This window comes from Pteronotus mesoamericanus, unplaced genomic scaffold (genome assembly GCF_021234165.1).
Source record: "Pteronotus mesoamericanus isolate MK-2021 breed Mesoamerican mustached bat unplaced genomic scaffold, CSHL_Meso_final contig_90, whole genome shotgun sequence".
Lineage (NCBI taxonomy): Eukaryota > Metazoa > Chordata > Mammalia > Chiroptera > Mormoopidae > Pteronotus > Pteronotus mesoamericanus.
In genome coordinates this window covers 20,849,760-20,865,691 of record NW_026555277.1, presented here as the reverse complement: position 1 = coordinate 20,865,691, position 15,932 = coordinate 20,849,760, and the positions used below count along the sequence as shown (strand labels likewise).

Here is a 15,932-nt window from a genome sequence, read left to right as displayed (position 1 = left end):
TCTTTTCTCCGTCTGACTTATTTAATTTAGTATAATGCCCTCAATGTCCATCTTTAACTGTTTTACTAAAATTCTCCTTCCCTCTTTTTTCCATTATAGACAGAGAGTGCATGGGCTGAAGAATACTCTGAAAAGAAGAAAGGGTCTCACAAGCGTTCAGCATCCTGGGGCAGTACAGATCAACTTAAGGAGGTCAGGAAAATGATTCCAAAAAAGCGGGTGTGGAAATTTGATCCCTGCCTTGCCTAGCTACTTCCTTGAACTTGTGGGCAGCCAGGAATTTGTTAATTACCATTGCATGTGTGTGGGGGGGAGTGGAGGTATTTTTTTGTTTTTGTTTTTTCTTGATTTTAGTTTTTTACTTGAGAAACAACAGAAAAACAGTTGTTAATTGAGTAAAGATTTGAATGGGGAAATGTACACATTACTTACCTGATAGTGTGTTTTCTGTCTTTTTAATAATGAGAGTCTGTATCTCTTAATATAATGCAAGTATCAGATATAGAAGCTTGTAGTGCTATAACAAATTCACATTTTCTATATATAGTGGTAATGTTCTTGCAATTCAGTAATCTAGTATGACGAAGTTGATTATATCCCTGAGCTATGATTACCATTTTCTGTGCCTAAATTATAACAGTTGCATTTTACATGTAATCTAGAAATAAAACAAAACTCCAGTCCAGGAATAATATTGATTAAAATTATATTTATTATTTAAAGATTGTATCTGTGAATGCATTTTGTGGCTTGAATTGATTTTTAAATAACTGTTTAATTTTTGGAGCTGTTGAAGGCAAGGTATTTGATAAAGAAATTAAATCTAAATAAAATGTGATTTATAGGGGCAATGAGAGAGTAATTATCATTTTTCAGTTCTTTGTGAAAGCTGTAATGTTAGTTATTCTAAATGCTGAAAACTTGGTTAATACTTAGGAAGCGTGAAGGCTCAGAACAATATTTGGACATAATTTTGTTTTTCTTTAAAATACACACTCATATGCACATCTGTATGTATATATATAAAAATTGTGTATACTAAATCAGATTTTGTGATATGGTTTAAAAATTCAGAACTTTTTTAAGGCTGAATTTTACTGATTTTTCTTAAGCAAGGATGTTTTATGTAGTATGGAAAACATTCTGATGCACTTGTTATTTTTTTCTTTTTTAGATTGCAAAATTACGCCAGCAATTGCAGAGAAGTAAACACAGCAGTCGGCATCATCGAGATAAAGAAAGACAGTCTCCATTCCATGGCAACCATTCGGCCATTAACCAGTGTCAGGTAGGAGCACAAATATTACAAAATCCAGAGAAGAGGTTTGTTGTTTTGCTGGTGATGTGTTATTTCATAGGTAACTGTGTAGGACAAAATATGGAAAAGCATATTTAACTGATTAAATACTGAATCACTGTCTTCATTTAAAATAAAACAAAGTATTAAGTTGAGAAAATGATATTTTCCTTAGGTGATGTGTGATATGACTTCTAGGAGACATAGCTAATTTTCCATACTTTGACTTACCGTATTTTTATCTTTATCAATTTAGTATGTTGGAAGAAAATAATACAGAGAGATAAGCACTGGCTATAGAACCAGACCTTGGACAAGTAACCTGTTCTCAGTTACCTCATCTGAAGATTGAATATAATAATGATACCAATCTCACAAAGTCTTTTAGTAGGGAAAAATATTTAGTTGCTTTGATTCCTTAATGGAACCTTATGAACTACTCTTGATTGCTCATCCTGGGAGCATTTCTCTTTAACTGAATTGAAATTGAATAGGGTCCCTTTGCAAGTAGAAAGCAAGAAAAAGTTTGCTAACCCATTTTATATATACGTTGATAGCTTCTGATGATTGTCAAGGATATGTGGATTCTTTTCAAGAGAAAGTATGGGTAGAGGTATATATTTTTTCAAACTAATTTTGTCCTAAAATATTGGTACAAATGTATAGTTTGGTTGTAATTTCCAATAGCTTATTTTCTGTGTAAGGTATTTAATTATAAGTATGAATGTACACTAATAACATTAAAAAACCTAAAGAAACCAGATTTATATCTGGAGAAACAGAAAATATAAAATTGACAAAATAAATGAAAAATTTGTATAGAATAACAATAACAAACTTGGAATGCTAATTAAAAACCAGACTCCCTCATTCTCAAAAGTCTACAGACCCAGATAGTTTTACAGGTGAATTTGCCAACCTTCCACTCCCTGTAATTTATCCACAAATAGTTTACATGTATTTCTAAGAGATACGGCTGCTTTTTATTCCCAACCCATTTTTTTTACTTCAAGGAGAATAGGGCTAAAGATTGACTTTTATTGAATTACGTAATGAGTTTTAGGGGTTTAAAAGTTGTTGGTTTTTTTTTTAAGTATATTTTATTGATTATGCTGTTACAATTCTACAATTCTCCCTTTCTTTTTTCTCCCCTTTCTCCCCCTCTGCCCATTACCCCCATTCCCTCCAGCATTCCCCACCTTAGTTCACATCCATAGGTCAACATATAAATTCTTTGGCTTCTCCATTTCCTATACTATTCTTAGTCTCCCCCTGTCTATTTTGTACCTACCAATTATGATTCTTATTCCCTGTACCTTTTCCCCTACTTGCCCACTTCCCCTTCCCTGCTGATAACACTCCATGTGATCTCCATTTCTGTGATTCCGTCTCTTTTATAGTTGTTTGCTTAGTTTGTTTTTGTTGTCTTTTTTTTTAGCTTTAGTCATTGATAGTTGTCAGTTTGTTATCATTTTACTGTTCATAGTTATGATCTTCTTTTTCTTAGGTAAGTCCCTTTAATATTTCATATAATAAGGACTTGGTGATGATGAACTCCTTTAACTTTACCGTATCTGGGAAGCACTTTTTATCTGCCCTTCCATTCCAAATGATACCTTTGCTGGATAGAGTCATCTTGTTTTCATGACTTTGAATACTTCTTTCCAGTCCTTGCCTGTAAGGTTTCTTTTGAGAAATTAACTGATAGTTTTATGGGAACTCCTTTGTAGGGAACTCTCTTCTTTTTGCTTCCTGCTTTTAAGATTCTCTCCTTAACCTTAATCTTTGGCAATTTAGGCATGGTGTTGTCTTGGTGTGGTCCTTTTTGGGTCCAACTTGTTTGAGACTCTCTGAGCTTCCTGGACTTGTATGTCTACTTCCTTCGCCAGGTTAGGGGAGTTTTCTTTCATTATTTTTTCAAATAAGTTTTAAATTTCTTGCTCTGTCTCTTCTCCTTCTGGCATCCGTATGATTCAGTTGTTGGAATGTTTAAAGTTGTCTCAGAGGTTCCTAAACCTCTCCATTTTTTTTTCAGTTCTTGTTTCTTCATTCTATTCCAGTTGAATGTTATTTCTTCCTCCTGTTCCAAATTGTTGATTCGAGTCCTGGTTTCATTCCCTTCACTGTTGGTTCCCTGTATATTTTTCTTTATTTCACTTTGTACAGCCATTGTTTCTTTCTTTATGTTGTGGCCGTACTCAGTCATTTCTTTGAGCATCCTGATTACCAGTGTTTTGAACTCTGCGTCTGATACAGTTTGCTCTCTCTTCATTGCTTAGTTCTTTTTCTGGAGTTTTGATCTGTTCTTTCACCTGGACCATATTTCTTTGTCTCAGCTCAGTTGCCTGGATGAATGTTTCTTCTTTAACTCTGGTTGTCGGACTTCCATACAGCTTGATTTTTCTGGCAGTTCTGGTTGCTTTTTGTTTTTAAATTGGTTGTTTCCTTCTTTTGGTTTTGCAAGGGTGTGAAATGTATCTACCTATGCCTCCATCTTGGCTGGAACTCTGGAGTTTATAAGTTTTGAAGTGATTTTTTTAAGTTGCATTAAAATCCATAGCATAGTAAAATTATCTAAATATTTTTTTCCTTCCAAATTGACTTTCCTTAATAACGGTTATTGGAGTTTGCATAAAGTTCATGTTTATTTAATTATAAAACATCTCTTTGCGGAGAGTGTAAGGACTAGATAGAGTAACTAGAAAAATAAATTTACGTAGATTGAGTTTTGTACACATAACACACCAAACATCTTCAATACTCGACTTTGAATATTGAGTTGTCAACCAGAGATCAGGCACATGTACATCATGATAGCTGTGACAGTGGTATTCATGTTTAATTGAAACTTTCGGATATGAACATGAAAATAGTATTCATTAAGTCATCATTGTGTCTTTGTTTTAGTGGAGAGAAGTACTGCTTTGAGATATGTGTACCTTTGAGGCCATTCCTGCATCCACACAGTATATATTAAATGTCTGCCATATAATGGGTACTGTAGTACTCATTAAGGAAAGCAGTGATGAAAGAAAATATTGGAGATTGCCCCTGCTATGTCTCAGATATAAACAGTTGTTATACAATGTATTGAGTGTGTGGATAGGGGAGAGTTCAGAATGCTCTAGAATGGATATTTATCCTTGGACTGGTTATAGATCCATCTAGAAAGCCTTCTCAGAAAGTGGTGCCTAAGTTGATCCCTTAGGGATAAGTAGGATTTACCCAGTCTTCTAGAAGTTGAAGAAATCATGGCTATAGGTAGGGATAGTAGTAAGAGATTAGGTTAGAGAGGTAAATAGCAGCTAAACATGAACGTGTTCATGTTTCAGTTATTAAGAAGTTTGACTTTGTCCTAGAGGTATCAGGGAACTATTTTTTAAAATGCAGGAGATTAATACATGATTTTAAGCATTTTTGAATGGTCATTATGAGTTCAGAGTAAAGAATGAAATTTGGAGGAAGACAAGATTGGAGTCAGGAAAACCACTTAAGAGTGACATTTATCATCTAAGTATGAAATGATGGTGGCCTAAAGGAAGATAGAAGGTATGAGCTGGAGAGAATGGACAAACCCAAGTGATACTTTGAAAGTAATAATAGTTGGACTCTGTTAAGTGCTTCATACGTGTGTGTGTGTGTGTGTGTGTGTGTGTAATAAGCACTCAGATTTTTTTAAAGCCGCACCCAAGGATCTGTTTAATGTTTATTGATTTTTAGAGAGGGGAAGGCAGGAAGGGAGGAAGGGGGTAGGGAGAGAGAGAATACCAGTTGGTTACACGCCCCGGCCAGAGATCAACCTGCAACCATTTTTTTGTTTTTTGGGGTTTTTTTTCCATGTACAGGACAATGCTCTCATTAACTGAGCCACCTGGCCAGGGCTAGATTTTGATATATTAGCAAATATATTTTAATCCTTCTTTTTGAGGTAGGAACTGTTATTATCTCCACTTTACAGATGAGTAAATTAAGGCTCGGAGAGGATGTGGAGAAGTTAGAACCCTTATATGCAGGGTAGGGCAAAAGTAGGTTTACAGTTGCGAATATGCAAAACACAGCTTATTATTGTTAGTTAGTTATTTTTTTATTTTCCATACAAACAACTGTAAACCTACTTTTGTCCTGCACTGTATTGCTGATAGGAATGTAAAATGGTGCAGCCATTTTGGAAAACAGTGTCACAGTTCCTCAAAAGGCTAAACAGAGTTACCATACCACTAGCACTTTGTTTCCAAGGTATATACCAAGAGGATTGAAAACATGTTTACATAAAAATTTGTTCACAAATGTTCATTATAACGGTTCACAACAAAGTTTGGAAACCACCCAAGTGTCCATCAGCCAATGAGAGGATGAAAACAGGTGACATATCCATACAATGGAATATTATTCAGTGATAGAAAAGAATGAGGTACTGATACATGCTACAACATGGGTGAACCTTGAAAACATGCTAAGTGAAAAAGCCAGTAACAAGACACACATGTGATTCCACTTACGTGGGATGTCTACAATAGAAACCCATAGAGACAGATTGTAAATTGGTGGTTGCCTAGAACTGGGAAAGTTGGGGAGGAAATAGGAGTGACTGCTAATGGGCAAAAGATTTTTTTGGTGTGATTCCAAAATTAGTTGTGGTAATAGTTGTACAACTCTGTTCAATAACTGTTAAAACAGCAAAGTCGTACACTTTAAATGGGTGAATTGTATGGTAATATGAATTATTTTTCAATAAGCTGTTACAAAAATATCTAGCAATGAACATTAAAAAACAATATATGCAATACATATGTAGTTGTCTGGAAATCATAGATTAGACAATAAAAAGAAAAAAAGTAAACTGGGAGGTATGTAACAGTGTAGAAAGTGAGCACAGGTGCTCTGAGATCAGGCGGTTTAGGTTAAGATTTGGGCTCTGCCATTTGATAGCTGTAGGAAGGTCCTCAGGTTTCTCCATTAAAATATTACCCATTTTTGTGTTGTTATAATGATTAAATGGGACAGAATGCCATAAATGATTTAATGCAATTCTTGGATAATTGCTTGGTAAATCTTAAGACTGAGATGAGATATCACCTTACTATAAAGGAAGTAAAGCAGGTTGGATTTTCCACTAGGCTTCTCTGCCATTTTCTTACTGAACTTTTTAAAAATTTTATTATTGTAAAAGTATTTATGTATTTTACAGAAATCTTAGAAACTAAAGTCTGTTAAGCAGAAAAATTATATCATTAAATGTGTCATTAAACAAAAATCATCTAGAAAAAAATTATCCAGAGTTTTACCCTTTAAAGACAGCTATTCCTGACATTTTTTGGTTGTTGAGATAAACCCCATACCTTATTTTAGACTTTATATTCTTTTTTTTTTGTATTTAACATGGAAAAATGTTTATGTTATTACAAATGCTTCAGGAACATTTTTTTTTCAGATTCTGTAGATTATTACCGTAATTTTGGCCACTTATTTAGGTTCAGTTTCTGTGTGCTTAAAGCTTTTTCTATATTTGTATTTTTCTAGGGATAAATTTTCCATTATTTGGTTAAGAAGTTTAAATACTTTGGAGGCTCTTTGACTTTTTTCGTTATAGGTTTTTCTAAGTTATTGCTCTTGTGGATTAGGGTTTCATTTTATATAGAAAATTATTTTTACTGGAAAATTTCTTTCGAATCCCTTAACAATTAAGGGACAGTATTGTTCTTCTAATAGTCATATAGTCTACAACAAAAGATCTTTTCCTTGGGCATACCGTGAATATACAGTTAGAAAAGAATTCTCACTTTTTTGAGTGGTTCTTTCCAAGGAAATTCAGGGGGGGAAATATTTGTAGTGAAGAATAAATGCTGTCGAGTTTCTTGGGAGAAGAGAATCTTTCACATGTCAGTGGTTTCCAAAATTGACAAATCCCTAAGTTACTTAAAATTTCATATTTTTAGAGTATGTCAAGAAATAGCTTCATTAGGAAAAAAAAGCCAATGCATTTCAGAATTGTTTGATTGAGGATTAGAATCACATCTTAATAACAGAAGAGTGGGAGAGTCTAGCATCTTAATAGCCACATCAACTTTGAGGTAAAAATTTTTAAAATCATGGAGTTTTCTGACTGTTACAGCTTTCAGCAAGAAATCTCTTATATAGGATTTTCTTATTCATCTAGGTTGGGGATGCTATAGATTGATAATAGTCTGGGAGGATTTGAGAGTGAAGGGATAGTGAGGTATAAAAGAGGGGAGGAACTATTTTCATCTGAGGAATGAGAGGGGCTATTATACTTAAATAATGAAAATTTCTGCTCTGCACTGGAATCTTCGTATGCCAGCCCAGGACATAATTGCTATTCTTGAATTCTTAAAAAATTTTTGTCACTTAGAAATCAAGAGTAGACATTTTTGCTGTGACCTTTATTAGAAAGGATAGCTGCAGTTTAGAAGAGCTGCAGGGTGGATGGATACCAGGTGAGAGGACAGTGATTGCTGGAGGACAAATCTGAAATAATGGTGACAGGACAAGTGGAGTCAGGCGTGAAGGCCACATGGAGGCCCTAAATCAAAAGCCCTTAAGATAGCAAAGCTCATTTTGCAGTGTTTTAAAATTGATCTCATTTTTATTTTTTACCATTCTAAACATCAGTTTTCACCTTTCTGTTGTTATATTAGGGTTTCTAGCTCATATTTGTCATAGATCTCTGCTGAATTCCTGAACAGACCATTACCCATCCTACTTGCCTATTAATGCATATTTTTCTTCCTTTGAAAATTAAACTCTTTGTATTTCTTTCTCTACTGAGCTGCTGCTTCCATAGATGTTCTTTCCATCTTTACTGACTTTATATTGTACCACACTTAATCTCCACAGTTTGAAACATGTATTTAGGTTACAATGTAGATTTGATTCAATGTTGACCAAACCTCTTGTTTGTCAACATTGTGCTTTCTTTGTTGGCTAATTCTCAGTTGTTATGTAGTATTTAATCTTTAAGCTGTAATAGATAGGTGGAGAATGTAAGTAGAAAAATAAAACTTTAAAAATGGCAATTCACTTAACTAAAAACCATAATTGACTAGAAAATATTCTTATTTGAACAGAAAGAATCAAAAGCTGAGAAAATAGGTCCTTGTGCTTGATGTTTCCAAATGACAGATCTTAAGAAAAAGAGATTTTCCTTAGTACGGTGAAGAACTTTTCATCTTGCAAAGCTGTCTAAAGATGACCTCTCAGTTAATACTTGCATATACTGACTTATATGTAAAAAATACAAGTTTTATTACAGAAATATATGCAGATTTGGGACAAATAAATAATATGCACACATAGCATTCTTTAAGTGCTCTTGAAATAAAGTACAAACGTTTAAGTATAACCATTCTTGCTACTTTTAGCTATTTTAAAATATAGTTTATGTAAGGAGTGAAATCAGAGGCCTGTTATCTTTTACTTTTTATATCTAGAATAATACCAGTATATTTTATGAAGGAACTCTTTCCCAGGCAGCTTGATTTGATTATTATAACTATTTACTAGTTTAATTAATTATAGTTGAACCTTTGCTCATTTACCTAAAATGGTATATTGGCCTTAGGGAAGTGCTTATTTTCCTTTATTGATTTCCTTCCTTTGCTTTAAATAGACTAAACTGTTGATAAATACTTGATGCTGTTTAGTTTCTTACCAGATGTGTAGAGTATGACCTCTTCTATAGATTTTTGTATAAACTTACATTTTTATTTTTCTAGGGTAAATATCTAGGAATGGATTGTTTGTTCATATAGTTGTATGCTGAACTTAAAAGAAACTCTAGAACTTTTCCAGAATGTTTGTACCACTGTACATTCCCACCAGCACTATAAGAAAATCCCATGTGCCCTGCTTCAGCACTTTTTATTGTCAATATTTTTGTATATATGTTTTTTATTTTTATCTTTCAATTGTTTACATTCAGTATTATTTTAAGTATATTTTATTGACTGTGCTATTATAGTTGTCCCCATTTTTCCCCCTTTGCCCCATCTACCTCCTCTTCCCTCTGAATCTCTTCCTGCCAGCAATCCCCCCTACCTTCCTTAGTTCATGTCCATAGGTCGTGCATAAAGTTCTTTGGCTTATCCATTTCCTACACTATAGTTAACATACCTCTGTCTATTTTGTATCTACCAATTATGGTACTCATTCCCTGTACCTTTCCCCCTATTACCCTCCCCTCTTTAACCCTCCAAAGGATCTCCATATCTATGATTCTGTTCCTGTTCTAGTTGTTTCCTTACTTTGTTTTTGGTTTTGTTTTTTAGATTCAGTTGTTGATAGTTGTGAGTTTGTTGTCATTTTAATGTTCATAGTTTTGATCTTCTTTTTCACAAATAAGTCCCTTTAACATTTCATATAATGAGGACTTGGTGATGATAAACTCCTTCAACTTTAAATTTACCTTGTCTGGAAAAAACTTTATCTGCCCATCCATTCTAAATAATAGCTTTGCTGGATAGAGTAATCTAGGTTGTAGGTCCTTGGTTTTCATCACCTTGAGTACTTCTTGCCAGTCCCTTCTTGCCTCCAAGTTTCTTTTGAGAAATCAGCTGATAGTCTTATGGGAGCTTCTTTGTAGGGAGCACTCTGCTTTTCTCTTACTGCCTTTAAGGTTCTCTCCTTATCTTTAACCTTTGTCATTTTAATTATGATGTGTCTTGGTGTGGTCCTCTTTGGGTCCAACTTGTTTGGGACTCTCTGTGCTTCCTAGATTTGTATGTCTATTTCCTTTGCCTAATTAGGGAAGTTTCCTTTCATTGTGGGTTTTTTGTTGTTGTTTTTTTCCAAATAAGTTTTCAATTTCTTGCTCTTCCTCTTCTCCTTCTGTCATCCCAGTGTTTTGGATGTTAGCACTTTTGGAGATGTCCCAGAGTCTTCTTATTTTCTCCTCGTTTTCCTGAATTCTTGTTTCTTCATTCTACTCTGGTTGGATGTTTATTTCTTCCTTTTGTTCTAAATCATTGATTTGGATCACGGCTTCCTTCCCTTCACTGTTGGTTTCCTGTGGATTTTTCCTTATTTCACTTAGTGTAGCCTTCATTTCTTCCCTTATGCTTTAGCCATACTCAATAGTTCTCTGAGCATCCTTATCACCAGTGTTTTAACTCTGCACCTGATATGTTGGCTCTCTCCATTTTGTTTAGTTCTTTTTCTGGGGTTTTGTTCTATCATTCAAGCCATATTTTTTTGTCTCAAGTTGGCATCCTCCCTGTGTTTATTTCTGTATATTAGGTAAAGCTGCTTTGTCTCCCTGTTTTAACACACCTGTTAAGTTGTGCGGGGTGAAGCCTTAGGTATTCGCCTTGGCGGGCAATCTGCTTCACCACTTTGTGGCTCTGTTTGTGGGAGAGGGGTCAGAGAGGGGACAATGTCACTGCTTGGCTGCTGGAGACTTGCTTAACACTCACCCCGTTTCCAGTAACTTTACCATTCCCCATATGTGATGGCTCCCTACTAGTTGTTGCCCTGGTTGTGGTTCCCAGAGTGGGTGAGTTTGTGGAGGTTCTAGAACCGTGAAGACCATTTAAACAGACTCTTCTGAGACTGGCAGTTTCTTCCACTGCCCCTTCTGGTTTTTACAGCCAGAAGTTATGAGGCTTTATCTCCCCAGTGCTGCAACACTAGGCTGCATGGTCTGGTCTGAGGCTGGGATTGCTTATTCCCAAGATATCCCTCCTGATTTTTATCCACCACTTTGTGAATGTGGGACCACCTATTTTGCGGGCTGCAGCCTTGGCTCCGTGTCTCTACCCTTCCTACCCATTTGCATGAACATGGCTTCTTTAACTCCTTGGTGATCGGACTTCCATACAGTTTGATTTCCTGGCAGTTATGGTCGTTTTTTGTTTTGAAGTTAATTGTGATCCTTCTTGTGGTTGTGCAAGGAGGTGGAGTTTATCTATCTATTCCTCCATTTTAACCAGAATTCCTCAATATTATTTTGTATTAGTTTCAGATGGACAATCTAGTGGTTAGACAATCATATACAAGACAAAGGATCCCCTGATATTTTCAGTGTCTACCTTGGCACCATATGTAGTTATTACAATATTATTGACTGTATTCCCTATACTGTACTTTACATCCCCATGACTATTCTGTAACTACCAATTTGTATTTCTTCATACCTTCACTCAGTCTCCCCTATATCCCTCCCTCTGGCAACCATCAGGCTGTTCTTTGTGTTTATGAGTCTTTTTGTTTGTTCTTTTATTTTGTCCTATAGATTCTGTATATAAATAAAATCATATGTTATTTGTCTTTCTGACTGACTTATCTCACTTAGCATAATACCGTCTTGGTCTGTCCATGCTGTTCCAAATTAATAGTAAGATTTCGTTCCTTTTATGGCTGAATAATATTTCATTCCATATATATACCACCATTATGTTATCCACTCATCTGTTGATGGGCACTTGGGTTGCTTCCATATCTTTGCTATTGTAAATAACACTGCAGTGAACATAGGGGTGAATATATTCTTTTGAATTAGAGTTTTGGGATTTTTCAGATACATACTCTGAACTGGAATCACTAGGCCATAATGAAGTTTCGTTTTCAATTTTTTTAAAATTTTTTACTTTTACATCATTTATTCTATTACAGTTGTCTGTTTTTCCCCCTTTGCCCTCCTCCACCCATCCCCCCCCCCTCCCCCCCCCCCTACAGTCAGTTCCCACTCTGCTGTCCACGTCCATGGGTCATTCATACATGTTCTTTGTTTAGTTCCTATCCCTTCTTTCCACCATTGTCCTCCTTCCCCATCCCCTCTGGTCACTTTCAGGCTGCTCCATGTTTCCGTGTATTTTGTTCATTAGTGTATTTTGTTGAATAGATTCCTCTTATAGGTGAGATCTTATGGTATTTGTCTTTCGCTGACTGGCTTATTTCACTTAGTATAACATTCTCCACTTCCATCCATGTTTTTGCAAAAGGTAGGAGTTCCTTTTTTCTTTCTTTTTTTTTTAAATGCAGATTGATTTTATTTATTTTTTTAAATGTCAAAATCTATTATAAAATATTAAAAAATTTAAATCCATTATAAGGCTCAGCAACTAAAACAACATGACACCAGCACAAATAAGTAGATCAGTGAAATAAAATGAGCATTCTAGAAACAAACATATGTATCTAACAATGTAATATATGATTAAATTGATATTTCAGTTCAAGGGGGAAAATAAGACTAATTCAACAATTAAAGTGCATGGATCACTATTATTTGAAATAAAACAAATATAGAGCTCTATTTCACACATTATACAAAAAAATATTCAGGTGAGTTAAAAATCAGTATGTAAAATCTAAGGAGTTTTAGGAGAAAATACAAAATAATATTTTTCTTACCATGAAATAAACTATTCAGACCCAGAAGCTATATACTAAAATATTGACAATATGACTATATTACACATTTAAGACTTTACAGTAATAGACATATAAAAAAAGTTAAAGGACAAGTAATAGAATAGGAAAGTATTTGCAACACATCTAAAAAAGGGTTAATAGGTTTTTTTTTTAAGGGAAAAAATTCTACATTTAATCAAAAAATGGATTAAGAATACCACAAAGTCATTTAAAGCTTTTAAAAAATAATAGAAATAGGCAAGAAATATACAAAAACAAGTTTAGTTTCAACAAATAATAAAAGTAATTAAAATAACATTGTCACAATCAGATTAATAAGTATTAAAGATATTGGTAATATCAAGTATTGGCAACTGTGAAAGGAAGTGGGTATTCATAGACTCCTCATCTTAAAGTAGTCCCTTTAGCATATTTTGCAATGCTGGTTTGGCGTTGGTATATTCTTTTAGCCTTCTTTTGTCTGGGAAATTCCTTATTTCGCCTTCCATTTTAATTGAGAGCCTTGCTGGGTAGAGCAGTCTTGGTCGCAGGCCTTTGCTTTTCATGACTTGGAATATTTCTTGCCATTCCTTCTGGCTGGTAGTGTTTCTGCTGAGAAGTCACCTGCTAACCGTATCAGGGCTCCCTTGTATGTTACTGTTTCTCCCTTGCTGCCTTTAGGATTATCTGTTTGCCTTTGATACTTGCCATTTTAATGATGACATGTCTTCCTCATTGGATTCCTCTTGAAGGGGTCGTCTGTGCTTCCTGGACTTGTGTGACTTTTTCTCTACTCCAATTAGGGAAGTTTTCCATCATTACTTTTTCCAACAGGTTCTCTATCCCTTCCTCCTCCTCTTCTCCTTCTGGTATCCCTCTTAGATAGATATTATTATGTTTCAGGTTGTCCTGCATTTCCCTAAACGCCTCTTCATTCTTTTTGAGTCTTTTTTCATTTTCTTGCTTTTTTGGGGAGCTTTTTTCTACCTTGTCCTCCAGCTTGCTAATTCGATCCTCGGCTTCATCTAGCCTCCTTTGGATTCCTTCTACTGTGTTCTTCATTCAGAAATTGTATTCTTCATTTCGTCTTGCATCTTATTGATAGTTTCTTTGTCCTTTTTCATGCTGATGTAGTTTGCAGTTAAGTTCCTCGTAGTTTTCCTGTAGTTTTTTGTAATTCTCTCTGAGCTCACTGAACTCATTGAGCTTCCTTAGAACCATTGTTTTGAACTCAATATCTGATAGTTTATTTGCCTCTATTTCATTTAGTTCTCTTTGTGGGGATTCTTCCTTTCCCTTCGACTGGGGGAGTGTTTTTTTGTCTCCCCATTATTTGTGAGACTCTTTTGTTTTTGCTTCTGCTCCTTAAATTGATCTGTCTTGATTTTCTGACTTTGTGTTGTGAACTTTTATGGTAGGAGACTGCTGTTTTTACTTTCTGGATCTGCCTCTGATGATGTCAGATGTTGTCCCTGTCTGAACCTTAGACAGCCTGTTTGAGACTTCCAGGAATCTACTGTCTGTGGCTGTCTCCTTCAGCTGTTAATCTAGTCACTCTGAACTCAGCAGACTGGCTGAGACACCACAGGGCGAGACAGAGTCCCTCCTGGGGGTGGCATTATTGGGTCCTCTCACACTGTTGCTGCTCAGGGGAGTGGTCTGCCTGAGCCAGGTGACTGCGGCCGTATTGGGGAGGAGTCAGCACTGGGATCCTGCCAGCTATTCTCTCTGTTCTCTCCCCAAAGCCTCCTTCCCCAGTCTCTCCTCAGCTGTCTCTAGCCCACTATGTTGCCGCCTTTGCCGGAGGCCAGGGTGAGTGGCAGTTAGATAGTGTTAAAGCTGATTCTTCTGTCTGTCCGAGGTTATAAGGCTCCTCTCTCACTATTGTTGAGTTGTTTGTTCCAGGTGATTTCTCCACGATTTAGTTGTAATTCCTGTTTTGTCCTGAGAGGAGGTCAGTGTGACTTTCACTTACTCCTCTACCACCTTGATTCTTCATTTTTAACTATTTGAGGATCCTCCATACTGTTTGCATAGTGACTGCACCAGTCTGCATTCCCACCAACAGTGCTCAAGCGTTCCCTTTTTATACCTCCACACTGTCACCAACACTTGTTGTTTCCAGATTTATTGATGACAGCCATTCTACCAGGTGTGATGTAATACCTCTCTGTGGTTTTAACTTGCATTCCTCTGATGATTAGTGGCATTGACCATCTTTTTGTATGTCTGCTGGCCATCTTTATGTCCTCTTTGGAGAAATGTCTATTCTGGTCCTTCCCCCTTTTTTAATTGTATTGTGTGGAGTTTTCGTTGGTGTGGTAGTATGATTTCTTTATAAATCTGTATATTAACCCCTTATCAAATGTATCATTGACAAATAACTTCTTCCATTCAGTAGGTTGTTCTTTCACTTCGCTGATTTTTTTTTTCTGTGCAAAAACATTTTAGTTTGATGTCATCCCATTTGTTTGTTTCCTTTGCCCAAGAAGCTGTATCAGGAAAAATATTGTTAAGAGCAATGCTACAGATTTTACTGCCTATGTTTTCTTCTAGGAGTTTTATAGTTTCAAGTCTTACATTTAAGTCTTTAATCCATTCTGTGTTTATTCTTATATATGGTTTAAGAATGTGGCCTACTTATTTTTTGGCATGTATTTATCTAGTTTTCCCAACACCATTTATTGAATAAAGTATCTTTATGCTATTGTATATTCTTGCTTCCTTTTTCAAATATTAATTGGCCATTTAGTCATGGGTTCATTTCTGGGCTCTGTATTCTGTTCCATTGACCTATATGTATGCTTTTATGCCAATACCATGCTGTTTTTATTACTGTGGGCATATAGTACAGATTGATATCAGGTAGTGTAATACCTCCAACTTTGTTCTTTTTCAAAATTGCTGAGGCTGTTCAGGTCTTTTATAGTTCCATGCAAATTTTTGGATTATTCTAGTTCTGTAAAGTGCGCCATTGTTATTTTGATAGGAATTGCATTGATCTATTGCATTGATAATCAATTGCATTGATTGTTTTGGTTAGTATGGGCATTTTAATGTTAATTCTTCCTATCCATGAACCACAGTATATGCTTCCATTTACTTGTATCTTCTTCAATTTCTTTCTTAAATATCTTATAATTTTTCAAGTACAGGTCTTTTACCTCCTTGGTAATTTATTCCTAGATATTTTATTTTTTTGATGCAAGTTTAAGTGGGATTGTTTTCTTAATTTCTCTCTGATAGTTCATTATTGTTGTACAAAATG

The 15,932-nt window shown here is 35.3% G+C and overlaps 1 protein-coding gene across 1 annotated transcript in view; it reads left to right on the top strand.

Moving 5' to 3' along the window:
* FAM117B (family with sequence similarity 117 member B) overlaps positions 1-15,932 on the top strand; it is a 119,503-nt gene that overhangs the window by 88,983 nt on the left and 14,588 nt on the right. Inside the window, exons 3-4 of the mRNA XM_054585822.1 lie at positions 100-192; positions 1,175-1,288. Of these exons, the coding sequence (XP_054441797.1) occupies positions 100-192; positions 1,175-1,288 (207 nt within the window). The remainder of the gene's footprint in view (positions 1-99; positions 193-1,174; positions 1,289-15,932) is intronic.